The 11,426-nt window shown below is 37.2% G+C and overlaps 1 protein-coding gene across 1 annotated transcript in view; it reads left to right on the plus strand.

Annotated features, from left to right (window-relative positions):
• Nucleotides 1-697: 697 nt before the first annotated feature.
• LOC104461715 (voltage-dependent calcium channel subunit alpha-2/delta-3-like) overlaps nucleotides 698-11,426 on the plus strand; it is a gene marked incomplete at its 3' end in the record, with an annotated part of 194,885 nt that continues 184,156 nt past the window's right edge. Inside the window, exons 1-2 of the mRNA XM_010073396.1 lie at nucleotides 698-807; nucleotides 1,424-1,505. Coding sequence (XP_010071698.1) covers nucleotides 698-807; nucleotides 1,424-1,505 — 192 coding nt within the window. The remainder of the gene's footprint in view (nucleotides 808-1,423; nucleotides 1,506-11,426) is intronic.

An 11,426-nucleotide genomic window follows, 5' to 3' on the forward strand; every position in this document is an offset into this window, starting at 1 on the left:
AGCCCTCCCTAGCTCAGCCCCCGGCAATGTGCAGCGCTCTCTTCTCGCCTTCCTGGAAGGGCTCAACTACACTTTCAGCTCCCCGAGACTTTCTCTGCTTTTGCCATCCAGAGGCACCCTCCCTCTGGTCCAGCTCCTCCTGTGCCTGCCTCTCTGTCTCGGCGCTATCCCGTTAAAAGCCGGCTGCTCCTGCTCGCTGAACCAGTGCCTTGGCTGACTTGATCTGGGATGAAGGCTGGAGGTTACCGGCGAGAGAAAGAACTCTAGGCAGCTTTCCATTTGCAAAGTGAGCAGTAATTGCAAGAAGACAGCCTCCCCAGTTGGAATCAATAGCCTGCTTTCTTGCTGCTAAGGGCACTTCGGAGCAGCAGTAGGTCACTGAAGTAACTCTAGCACACTGCTGACTGCGGAGTTGTAAAGAACTACATGCAAGTGGCTGCAGTGGTGCTGGAAAACGCTTTGCTGTTACCAGGGACACAATAGTTTTCAAGTTATTAGAGCTTCGCTTCTGGTCCTCTCCTTCTATTGTACAGAGAGGGTCATTCCTTGGAGGGATGAGGATGGAGCTGTGACTTCCAGTGTTGTTCTAGTAGAGAGGGAAAAGGTGGGGAAAGAGGCTTCAGAAGCAAACCCCCTCTGCTGCTGAATTCAGCTTTACTTGAATTTCCCCAAATCTTTCCAGGCACAAAGAGGCACAATGCCGAATCTTCTTCAGGCTTTTGGGGGCTTTTTCTTTATCTTCTGGACAGCTTTTAACACAGCCTTAGTGGATGTGGTTGGATCGGAGCAGCAGATCCCCTTGTCTGTGTAAGTGCTTTCATGCTATTGCTCTCAGGACCATGTTCAAGAATGAGAACCTGGCTGCTGAAGTTCTTATTTTTATCTGTTATGTCTGGCTGTTCAAGGCACCTTTGCTCCTCTGTCAGCTGTGTTTAAAGTGGTGGTCTCTAACACGCTCAGCACTACTTCGATTTTATTGTAGGAGCATGTGTTGGTGGAGTATGTGACCGCAGAGTCTTAAGTGCTTGTGTTTACTGAAGTTGATGCTGTTAATTCCTTCTCATGTGAGAATTTATCATTCAGAACTGTTTTGCCATCTTATCTGGTTCTTTCCTTTCAATAGATATATGTTGCATTGTGCCAAAGCATGTTTCTGTACAAGTTGATTCTTTACATTTAAACAGTGCAGGTTGGGTAGCCTCATATTAGAGGCCTTACCTTAGCACAGCATCTAGTTTGTGCTTGTACTCGAACAGCTTCGCTAATCTTTTGCTGTGCTTAGGTTCCTTAGTGAGCTCTTTAATGCGAAATTGCTAGGATCCTTCTGAGTGCAGCTGAAGCTGTTACAGTCTGTGTTGCTTGCTATGACATGTGTATTACATTTCTTCCTGTCTCTTTTTTTTTTTTTTCTCCCCCTTCACAGTGTAAAGCTCTGGGCCTCAGCATTTGGTGGAGAGATCAAATCTATTGCAGCCAAGTACTCAGGTTCCCAGCTCCTGCAGAAGGTAAGGGTCTCTTCTGTTGTACTAAGGAAGGTTTTAACAGAGAAAATGGAGGCAGATTTAATTTTTAAATGAATAGGAAAGCAGTGCTGTGCATGCTTTAGTCCAAGATCTATTTTTGTATTGCATACTAGTCCCTGATGACTCTTTGCATTGCACTGCACTATCTGGAGAGTCTTTGGTTACACTGATATTTTTCCATTTGGTTGATTTTTTTGGTTATCATTAAAAAAAAAAAAACAACTCCAACACTTTTATTTCTTGAAGTCTAGGCTTCAGCATAGATTGCGGGTATTTAATCTGGTTGCTGCATTGTGATGATGATGGTGTTTCTGTACAGAAACGGCTGTTTCTTATGAAAAATGCTAACTTCATTCAAGGAGCAGAATTAGTGCATATTGTGTTATTTTCCCCCTGTGCTGTATGTGTGCAATTCACTGTATCAGGAGGAAGCGGCTGCACTGTTGTTTGTCATCTCTGCAGTTTTTACAATCCCATTATTCCCCCAATCATCTCAACCCAGTGCTGGGATGTATTACATCATTACAGATAAGAGGAATGAATGTGGTTATCTTCTTGCTCAGCTGCACAGCTGGGTAATAAGCTAGTGAAGTATTGCAAAAACTTGAGAAAATCATATAAGTCTACATAATTGGGGCAGAGGGTAATGAGAAAGCGGATTTGAGTATTAGGTATATATCAAGGACTGTGTCTACTCTGAATATGTACATATAGTAAAGTTCTGTGTTGTAGACAATTTATTTTTACAGCAGTTGCTAAAAACGCAGTGAGAGACTAAGGAATATAGTAAAGATTTTAAGACTACGATTTTGTGGCATTTAATATATGATCTTCAAAATGCAATATAGAAATGGAAAAACATTGAGACATTCACTGACTACAAAGACACTCATTCAACCCATATGTTAAATTGCTAGTGGTTTTTTTAGGCGTGATTTTTTTGTTCTAAGTAACACTTTTTTTTTTTTTGTATGATTGTGGGGGAAATTATCCCTTGAGCTTGTAGCACTTATTTTGAAAGTATTTTGAAAGGCTTGTATATGTGTGAAATTATGTAATGGACAGTAGATGTAGCGGTTGAAATAAAAAGCTTATGCTATCCATGTAAAATGAAAGTAACTGGCTTAATGGTTACTAAAGGCATGTGAGTTCCTTAGCAGTAGCTGTCTGTTCAGTGTTGTGTACCCAGGACTGCAAAACATGAACTTCACTGAGCTAAAATACAGAGCTATTAAGAACAAAAATATCTGCGGTCTTTTACTACCTTTCAAGGTACTTGAATGGCTTCACTTAAATATATTGGGCAAACTTCTATTTTAATCTGAAAATCTGGACATTCAGTATTTATTATACTTCTAGCTGACATTCTTTAAAGTCTATGTAGTCTTATCCCATTTCTGTATGAACTCTTTATAAAGCAGATGGACCTTTCAGTTTCGATTAGTATCTAATCAAGTATTATTAAAAGGCTTTAATTTTTTATTGGGCCATAACAAATAGGTACCTTTATTTAACTTGGGAACTGTTCCATACACATCCATTTTTGCACTAAAATGGCTTTAAAAATTAAATCTACCAAAGACAGATAGTCCAACACTTAGTAGAAAAACGTGGAATATACTGTGTTTTGTAATAGTGCTAAAATCCAGAAAGAATCAGCATGAGATCCTTAATCATTCTTCTCTTCCTCATAGCAGATACTGCTGTCATCCCTTCTGCAATGTATTTTTTGCCTCTGAAGTAGCAAGATTTCTTCCTATTGGTTGTTATAATTGTAGGTAATTGGGAACTATTCATTTCACCCTTTCATCGGCATCCTTTCTATTTCCCTAACAAATCTGAGCTCCTGTTTTTGAAAGTGGACAGTGTATATTCATTCCAAGCTATTGTGGTTTTGTTTCTTGCTTTTGTTCTGATATTTCATTACTGAATGAAAGAGGACAGACAAAACACAGTTTTGACAGGTATTTAGAGCATTTTTATTTCTCTGTCACATTCTCTATTGTTTGTGTGTGTTTGTTTGTTTTTCCCTTCTGGTTACAGTAGTTTTAGGAACCTCTGGTGCTTTTTATTTTTATTTAGAATTGCAAGTGTCTCTGTCCTTTTTAAGCTTGCTATTTCTTGCTGTTGGTTGTGGCAAATGAGCCTGGATGACAGATGACTTCAGCATGTATCTTTTTGTATTGTTATAAAGTATACTTCTTCAGTAAACTTCTGTGAATAAAAACATACTAAACTTCAAGATTTTCAGGTGTTTTCAACATGCAAAGTCAGCGGCAGAAGTTGTCATAATATTAAGGAAGTGATAGCACGGTAGGGCTCTAAATGCAAGCGCCTTTCCCCTCCCCGCTCCCTCCCCACTAGCCAGGCATCAAGAATCCATTTGGAATTTACTCTGAGCTCTGGGTGATCAGAGCCAATGTCTTTTTAAAGTCAACATTCCACTTTTAGAAGCAGCGCGACTTCTGGTATTACTGGAGGAACCCACAGTTTCTGATTGTGAATTAAGCAACCTTAAACACATGAAGATATAAAATGTGTATAATCATGTACCTAGGCAGTATAGATTTCTCAATTACCAACTGCTTTGGAGTGCCATTTAGTTTAATAAAGGCTTCCTGAATGAAAAATTAATGTAAAGGTTACTTGATTCATTTTGCTCATATATATAGTGAGCACTACCTTCAAGGCATGATTGACAATCTCTAATGCCCAAATGTTTTACGTGTTAAAAGATATTTGACCCATACTAAAATTTCATTGAACAAATGAAGTTACGTGAGATACTCAGTAACGCAAAATTTTATCAGGTTATAGCTGTAAATATTGACTTAGTTATTACAATTCTTAAGGCTTGCTGTACTTGAACACTAAATGAGTAGCCAGCATTGCTGTCCCCTTGAGTTACCTTTTGAAACTATTTTTTTTTAAATTGCTTACTTTATCTTAATTGAATGTTTTAGTATTTTTTTGCATTATGATCCTCTTATCCAAGGATGTTGTTATGCTTCCTAAGAGCACATGGGATATATGACTTCCTGAAATTGACTTCAGATGGAATGCTGACACTGTAAATATCTCAAAAAATAATAATAGTTTAGTAAATAATTTCAGAAATGATGATGAGCTTTTGAGCAAAATTAGCACTTAAAAATGTAACATTTTAATGTTGTACTACTTGCTTTCAATGTGAAGGAAGACCACTCAGTGTTCAAAACGCCATACAGAAGACAATAGGACAATATTATTCCTAAGATATCCAATTTATGAAGGTTTTACAGTTGTCATACAGATTTGTCAGCGTACAAGAAGCTGCTTGGTGCTGTAGAAACATGATTACTCTTCACCTAGTTAGCAAACACTGCTGGGGCCTAAAAATTGATTCAAATTTTAATTGTCTCTTAGGTGCTTATGTATTGTTTTTTTTTTCCTTAGATTTTCAAAAGACATCTGCCTTATTTGAATCTTGACACTTCTTTGAACATTTTTTTTTTAAACACTCTGATTATGCTTAGTGAGTGGTGTAGTAAACACGAGAGTGTAGCCCACTGGCAAAGCCAGGCTTTAAGTATAAGATGCAAAGCAAGGGTTAGGTGGCAGGAAGATATTAACTTCAGCTGCTACAATTAGAATTTTGGAGGAACAGACTCTGGGGAATGCTACTGTTCACATTATAGTGTCCATGATGATAATAATGTGTTTTCAGTTCCACGCTGCTGCAAAATAATAGTAGTAATAAAATGGAAGCAGAAAAGGCAGGTGCTGTGCCTTTGGTTAATGTTAAAAATAATTGTTGTTGCACAACAACAGTGTCTGGTTCTCTAAAAAATCCAGCATGGTCTGTGATTTCTCAGATTTCTTTTGGAGACACTACTTTTTAATATTCAGAGCTTTGATAATTCTTGAATTGGTCCTGAATAGTTGATATTATTTTATTGCAAATGTAGGAACAGTTTCTAACTGAAAAGAAACTTTTATTTATCAGTTCTGCTGTAAAGGTTTCTTACTGAAGACAATCTTGTTTAAGGCAATCTCAGATTTTTCTTATGTAAGTCGTCTAACGGAGTCTTCTCTGTTATGCAAGCACTGGCTGCCATGGTCTCGAGCAGTCTGAAGTCTGCGTCTGCCTACTCCTTTCAACAAATTCTTCACTGTGTTAGGAGTTCTCAGAGCATTGTGTGTTCTCAAAGCAGGTTTTTTCAATCAGTAGAGCATTCCTATTTTTAAGCGTTGAGATTTGTATTTTATCTTACCAGCTAGATTTGGTGCTGTTTCTTGTTAGTTTCTTACAACTATGGAAATGTCAGTGCAAAACTAATATAACAGGGTGATTTAGATCAATTAGCATTCAGCTGGTGTATCTGATTCATACAGCGCTATCTTTAGTTTTAAATCATGTAATAGTGACTTAAATTCTTAGAGAAGTTCAGTCACATCACCTTGACATTAATTGCTTTGCTTTTATGCAGCATTATGTTGGTTTTGGTCTTTGTAGGCTGTTTCTTTGCTTGAGGCGCTGCAGCTACTGCTTTGTAAGAAGGGCCAGTAGGATTGAGATGTGCAGTTTAAAGGATAGACATGGACTGGCTGCTTGGATATCAGGTTAAACTTTTGCCAGCTGAACAATTTTAAAACTGCAAAAATAATGCTGTTTTTTTCTATCAAAAATAGGAGAAAAAAAAATATAAATAGACATATGACTGATTTAGAGAAAAAACCCAACACCACCATGCTCTACAAAACCCCTGAACCAACAGCAAAATCTCCCCTCCCCCAACTAACCAACTGAAAAAAAAAACCAACCCACCCAAAACATCCAACCAACCAAACAAAAAAACCCCACCAAAAAACCCGAATACCCAACACCCAAACTCAAAAAATCTACCAGATAGGTGAATGGTATAGAGCTTACCAAAAGTTCTATTCAGAGTTAATTCATTATAATTCAACTCCTGAAGTCTGGGTTATGTGTTTCCTAGCACTGAATTAAAATAAAACATTAAAAAAAAAATACACATCTGATAAGCTTAAATCACTTTAATTCTGATGATTAATGCAAATTATGTTTTGGAACTTGCAGAGCTTGAACCTCCATCCTCTTTAATTCTTACAGATATTTGGGCTACATGAATCACAAGGTTATTCTCCATACTAAACTACTTATGGAGAATTTCAGTGTGTTTGAAGTATTTAATGTTGTTATCTGCAGACATAAAGGTGTAAATTCTTTCGGATAGATATTTTAATTTTTCTTTGTTCAAGAGAAAAAATGATCAAACACATTCATATGTTACTAATGTATTACATGGAAAAACCTGCTGGGTCCAATACCAATTTTCAGGTACCATATTGATCTTTAGAGGAAAATATCACAGTGCTATCAAACTTTCAGTAGTGTGCTCTCTCCTTCTCAATAACAGAGAAGAATTTTTGCTTTTTTCTTGTAACAAAGTTCTGCCTTCTCCGGAGGTATTGGAAAATGTTATTTGCCTTCAATGAAGTCAGAACTGTGCCTTGAATTATCTGTGGTCTTACTCTTGTTTCCTGTTTGAATGTTATGGCAGGAATAATTTCTTGGTGTTGGGAATGGTTTTAAAAAATAGTCTAAATCAGCCTGAATATCAATCATTATGCTTTATATTTCTCTTCAACTAAAAGGAAAGCCCTGTTTTAAGCCATGGTGAATTCATGCTCTTCTGCTATCAGCACTCTGTATTTTGCAATATTTTATGGGTTTTGAAAGCACAGCATGATCCTCTTAGTTATATTATTAAAAGTAAATATGTTCTATTGTTAGTACGTAATAGAAATATGAGATGGCTCCAGTAAGTTTATGATACATGCATTACACTTTCAATAATGTCTTTTAATATGGAAGTTATTGAGTGGACAATCCAACTGGAAAACAACAGACCTTGAAAGGAAATGAATGCTAATTCCCTTGCTTAATGCATTTCTGGGTTGTTTGTTTTCACATCCTGTATTGGAAAATGCTTACATTTCAAGGTTAAAAGAGACAGTCTCCATGCAAATTATCTTGAGAGTGAAGGTATGTAGAGCCATGAATAGATGCCGCATTCTAGTGGTGATTCACTTTTGAGCAACTGCTAATCAATACTCTACACTTTCAAATGTCATTACTGTTCTGTAGGGTACAATTTTTTGTTGCTGATAATAAGTAGTTACACATTGTACAACAAGAATTATATATTGATAGGATACACTGTATTTTAGCTTGCTGTAGACGCTTCACTGAAGGGTCTTAATGAAATACGTTGATTATTACGTTTCTCTTGTGAAGTTCCATTTTGCTTTTTCTACGTATAGTGTTTTCTCAAAATTGCATGGATGCTTTTGTGACCCTATTTAGCATCATTCCAGTGCATTTCTAAGGCTTAAGTACTTTCTTGGAATGAATGACAGTATAATTGCAAGATTTGTTGTGTTGTGTGGGTGTTTTTTATCATAGTCGGAGAGATGTTGGGAAGGGTCTTGGAAGTTTTTCCAGAGATGATGAATTCCAGGGACAGGTACTTTCTAAAAAAACCAAGCCCTTAGATCTCGTAGGGCTTTACAGATGGAGTTATATATCTCATAGTTGGTAACTAGTGCACTGTTTCTGAGGGTGATGATATAAGACGTGAGGAGGTCATGGCTGGTCAAGAGACACAGACTTGTTCACATAGGAGTGTACAGATGTTACAACCAGTATATCAAATTTAACCTGGGAATAAAATAGTAGATAGAAGAATATAGAGCACAGGATTTAAGCTGTCATAAATTCCTCCTGCCTAAGAGACTTGGTCTCATGCAGCCTTGAGCAGGATCTTAGCAGCATCCAGAGCATCTCGGATTGTTTTAACAAGCTAGACTTGAGTCGATAGTAGATAGAAGTCAAGTTTAGAAGGAAATTGTTTAGTTAGACAATGGTAAAGTAAGGCCATTTCATCAATGGTGATCTTTGAGAGGGAAGGAAGAAACAGATTTGAATTTGTGGTCAAGTTAGTTTTAGGTGCATAGGTGTATATCTGAAACAATCTGGATTCAAATCTTGAAAAAGGCTATTGGGGGGGTGTGTGTGCACGTGTGTGTTTTTAAATGTGTCTTCAGAATAGGAATGCCTGAGCAATACCCAGTGCCAGGCAATTTTCAGGAAGGAGGTTGCAGTTGAGGAGGTGAAGATGATGCTGTAGTGGAAGACAGAAATACTTAATATGCTTTGTTGGATGCCTTGTATAGGAATGATTTTAATTTCATGCACATGAGGTTCAAGTTTATTTCCTGGAAGATGTGCACACAGGAAAAATGCGTTTTTTCCAGAAGACTCTTTCAAAACCCTGTGAGAAAGCAGATTACCTTAGCAAGAGTTTTGGAGGTAGAGGTGGGCAGAATTGTTGCTTCCACTCCTAGACAAATTTATGTAAGTAGACATTTGTCATCTTGTATAGATGCTCTGAGAGCCTGAACTCCTGCACTAGCTTCCTGTTACACCTGAGTTTTCCTGTTTGCTAGAAGCACACATTTTTGTGTTGCTTTTCACACTGATTCCTTTTGCACTTTTTATAAGCAAGGGCTATTCTCTCTATTGACTTGTTTTTTCCTTGTCAGCTCCACTCATTGTAACCTATTATGGATGCATCAAGATGCTGATTTACAGAAGTCATCAGCAGAGGAAGTCACAGACTCCACGTGTTCTTGTTGCTTCTGGTATCTGTGGCTATTGTGAATGTACTGAGGGGATGAGGAATATTTTATCCTCAAAGATTCATCTAATCTGATACATTCTCCCATTTCTGCCCTATCTTCTGGTGAAGTGGCTGATGTCGCTATCTTTAATCTCTGTAGAGAGCTGAGAATTGACTGGGGACCTCATGGATGATAAAGCACATGGAAAAATCCATATTTATGAAACTAGAAATGTTCTAAAATGTAGAAACTCTTAAAAGGTGAGATACTTATGTTGCATAGACAGGGGACAACCAGTCCTGAATTCCAAAAAAACCTTTCAATGACTGATGCAGGCAGATATTCCGTGTGAAGGAGACAACCCTCAAATAAGCTAGAAACTGGAGCAGGAAAAAAAAGCCCAAACTAAAACCAAACAAAACACACCCCAAACAAACAAAAGTGTATTTCCTTTTGTACTGAGCAAGAAAGTGTGCAGAAATGTAGATGGGGCAGGGGAGAGGGAAGAGAGGAAGAATAACTAAGTCTGTTTCACTGGAGAGTGATTTAGTGCCATGGGCCAAGCTGTGCCTGAGCAAAACTAGTAAAAACTTGAAGTATGGCAACATTCTTCACATGCAGAAGAATAAATATGTTCTCTACATCCATGTTAGATAAACAAGAACTGGTCTTTAAACACAAGAATTAGTTTTTCCTACTAACAATTTTTTTTGTTGTTGTTTTTGTTTACGGAGAGAAAAGTGGAGTAGCGTGTAACTCTTGCAAGATGGCTTTTCAGAACAGGTTACCTGCCACCGTGTAGATCTCGTTGAACTGTGTTATGTTAGCAATATGAGCTACGTAATCTTTTCTTTTGGACTATAAGCAGTGAAAGTAATTGTAGTTTGTTTTTTTTTTATGTCTGTATCTATGCACTGTTAAGCTTTGTGCCTTTATCTCCTTAAGACACAGCTGGGGATTCCTTCAAATCTTAGAGCAGAAAGAGGTTATAAAACACTGTCATTTCTGCTGTACGGGTTGGCTGAATGCTTTTTTTTTTTAATCCCCTCTCCTTTATAAGCATACAATCAAATGATCTTTTTAAAATATATGGATTTTTTATTACAGAAGGATATTTATCCTTCTATTTATCCTACCTATTTAATATATTTATATTAAATATAACAGATTAAACTTGAGAGCAGCCTTCATCTATTTGACTTGAAGTCCCTACAACTGTATCATAAGACTTCGGCAGGGTTGCCTTTTCCCAACATGTTCTTATATTAAGTGTAACTGTGAAGCACATAGGTAATGGAGCTTCACTAGGGCTTAGAAGGCAGCGTGATGTTTTAATGAGAAAGAGGGAAATGGTTGATTAGGTGTAAACTCCTGGTTTGTTTCTTATGTACCTGCCACATATTCTAGTGCTTTGCTACAAGCAATTTAGTAAAGTTTGTTTTTAACTCTTCTTACTCTTGAGAAGAGTTCTTCCTAAGCAATACTTATGCTGAATTTTTGCCTTTTTAGGCAGAGCCTGTTTGGCTGGTTGGATAGAGTAATCAAGGCATATAAGTTCTGGCAATGACTCTGAATCAGGAAAGTGTTTGACAGGTAGTTGTTTCTAGCCACTTTTTCTGTTAAGATTCCTGAAAGAATTGTAAAGCGTTAAACCAATACATTTCATTAGGGTGACCAAAACAATTTCTGAAATATTATAAAGCATTCTGTTTCTCAGAGCACTTGCTCCTACTCCTGTGTTTTGCTTTTGCCTTCCTTAATACGTTTTATTGTTTTCTTCATCTCTCTCTCCCTGTTGTCCTCTTTCTGAACCACCTTATTTATCTTGTATTTGAACCTTTCTGTTTTAAAATGAGCAAATATTCTAGAGAGAAATGTTTTCTTCAGAGACTGATGCCAAATGTTTTGTATAAACCAGCTTGCAGTACAGGAGACACTTAAAAAGGTAGCTATTACTGTTTTTCCTATTTTCCTTTTCCCAAGTTAAGGAAGAAAAGGATGCAAGAAAAAGTTGTTTACATGTTCATTAACAAGACAAATAATGTGGTGACCTAATCTTGTCCATAAGATTGGGGATATGATGTGAGAAGTATGTGTGTATAATTCAGCATATCAGGGCTTAAATTCTGGATCCTGTTGGTTGTTCATGAGTTAGCTGGCTTATATGTATGGCTGACAGCAGTTGCCTTATTCAATCTTTGCTCTTAGTTTTTAGGA

The sequence above is a fragment of the Pterocles gutturalis genome, unplaced genomic scaffold (genome assembly GCF_000699245.1).
Source record: "Pterocles gutturalis isolate BGI_N339 unplaced genomic scaffold, ASM69924v1 scaffold13872, whole genome shotgun sequence".
Lineage (NCBI taxonomy): Eukaryota > Metazoa > Chordata > Aves > Pterocliformes > Pteroclidae > Pterocles > Pterocles gutturalis.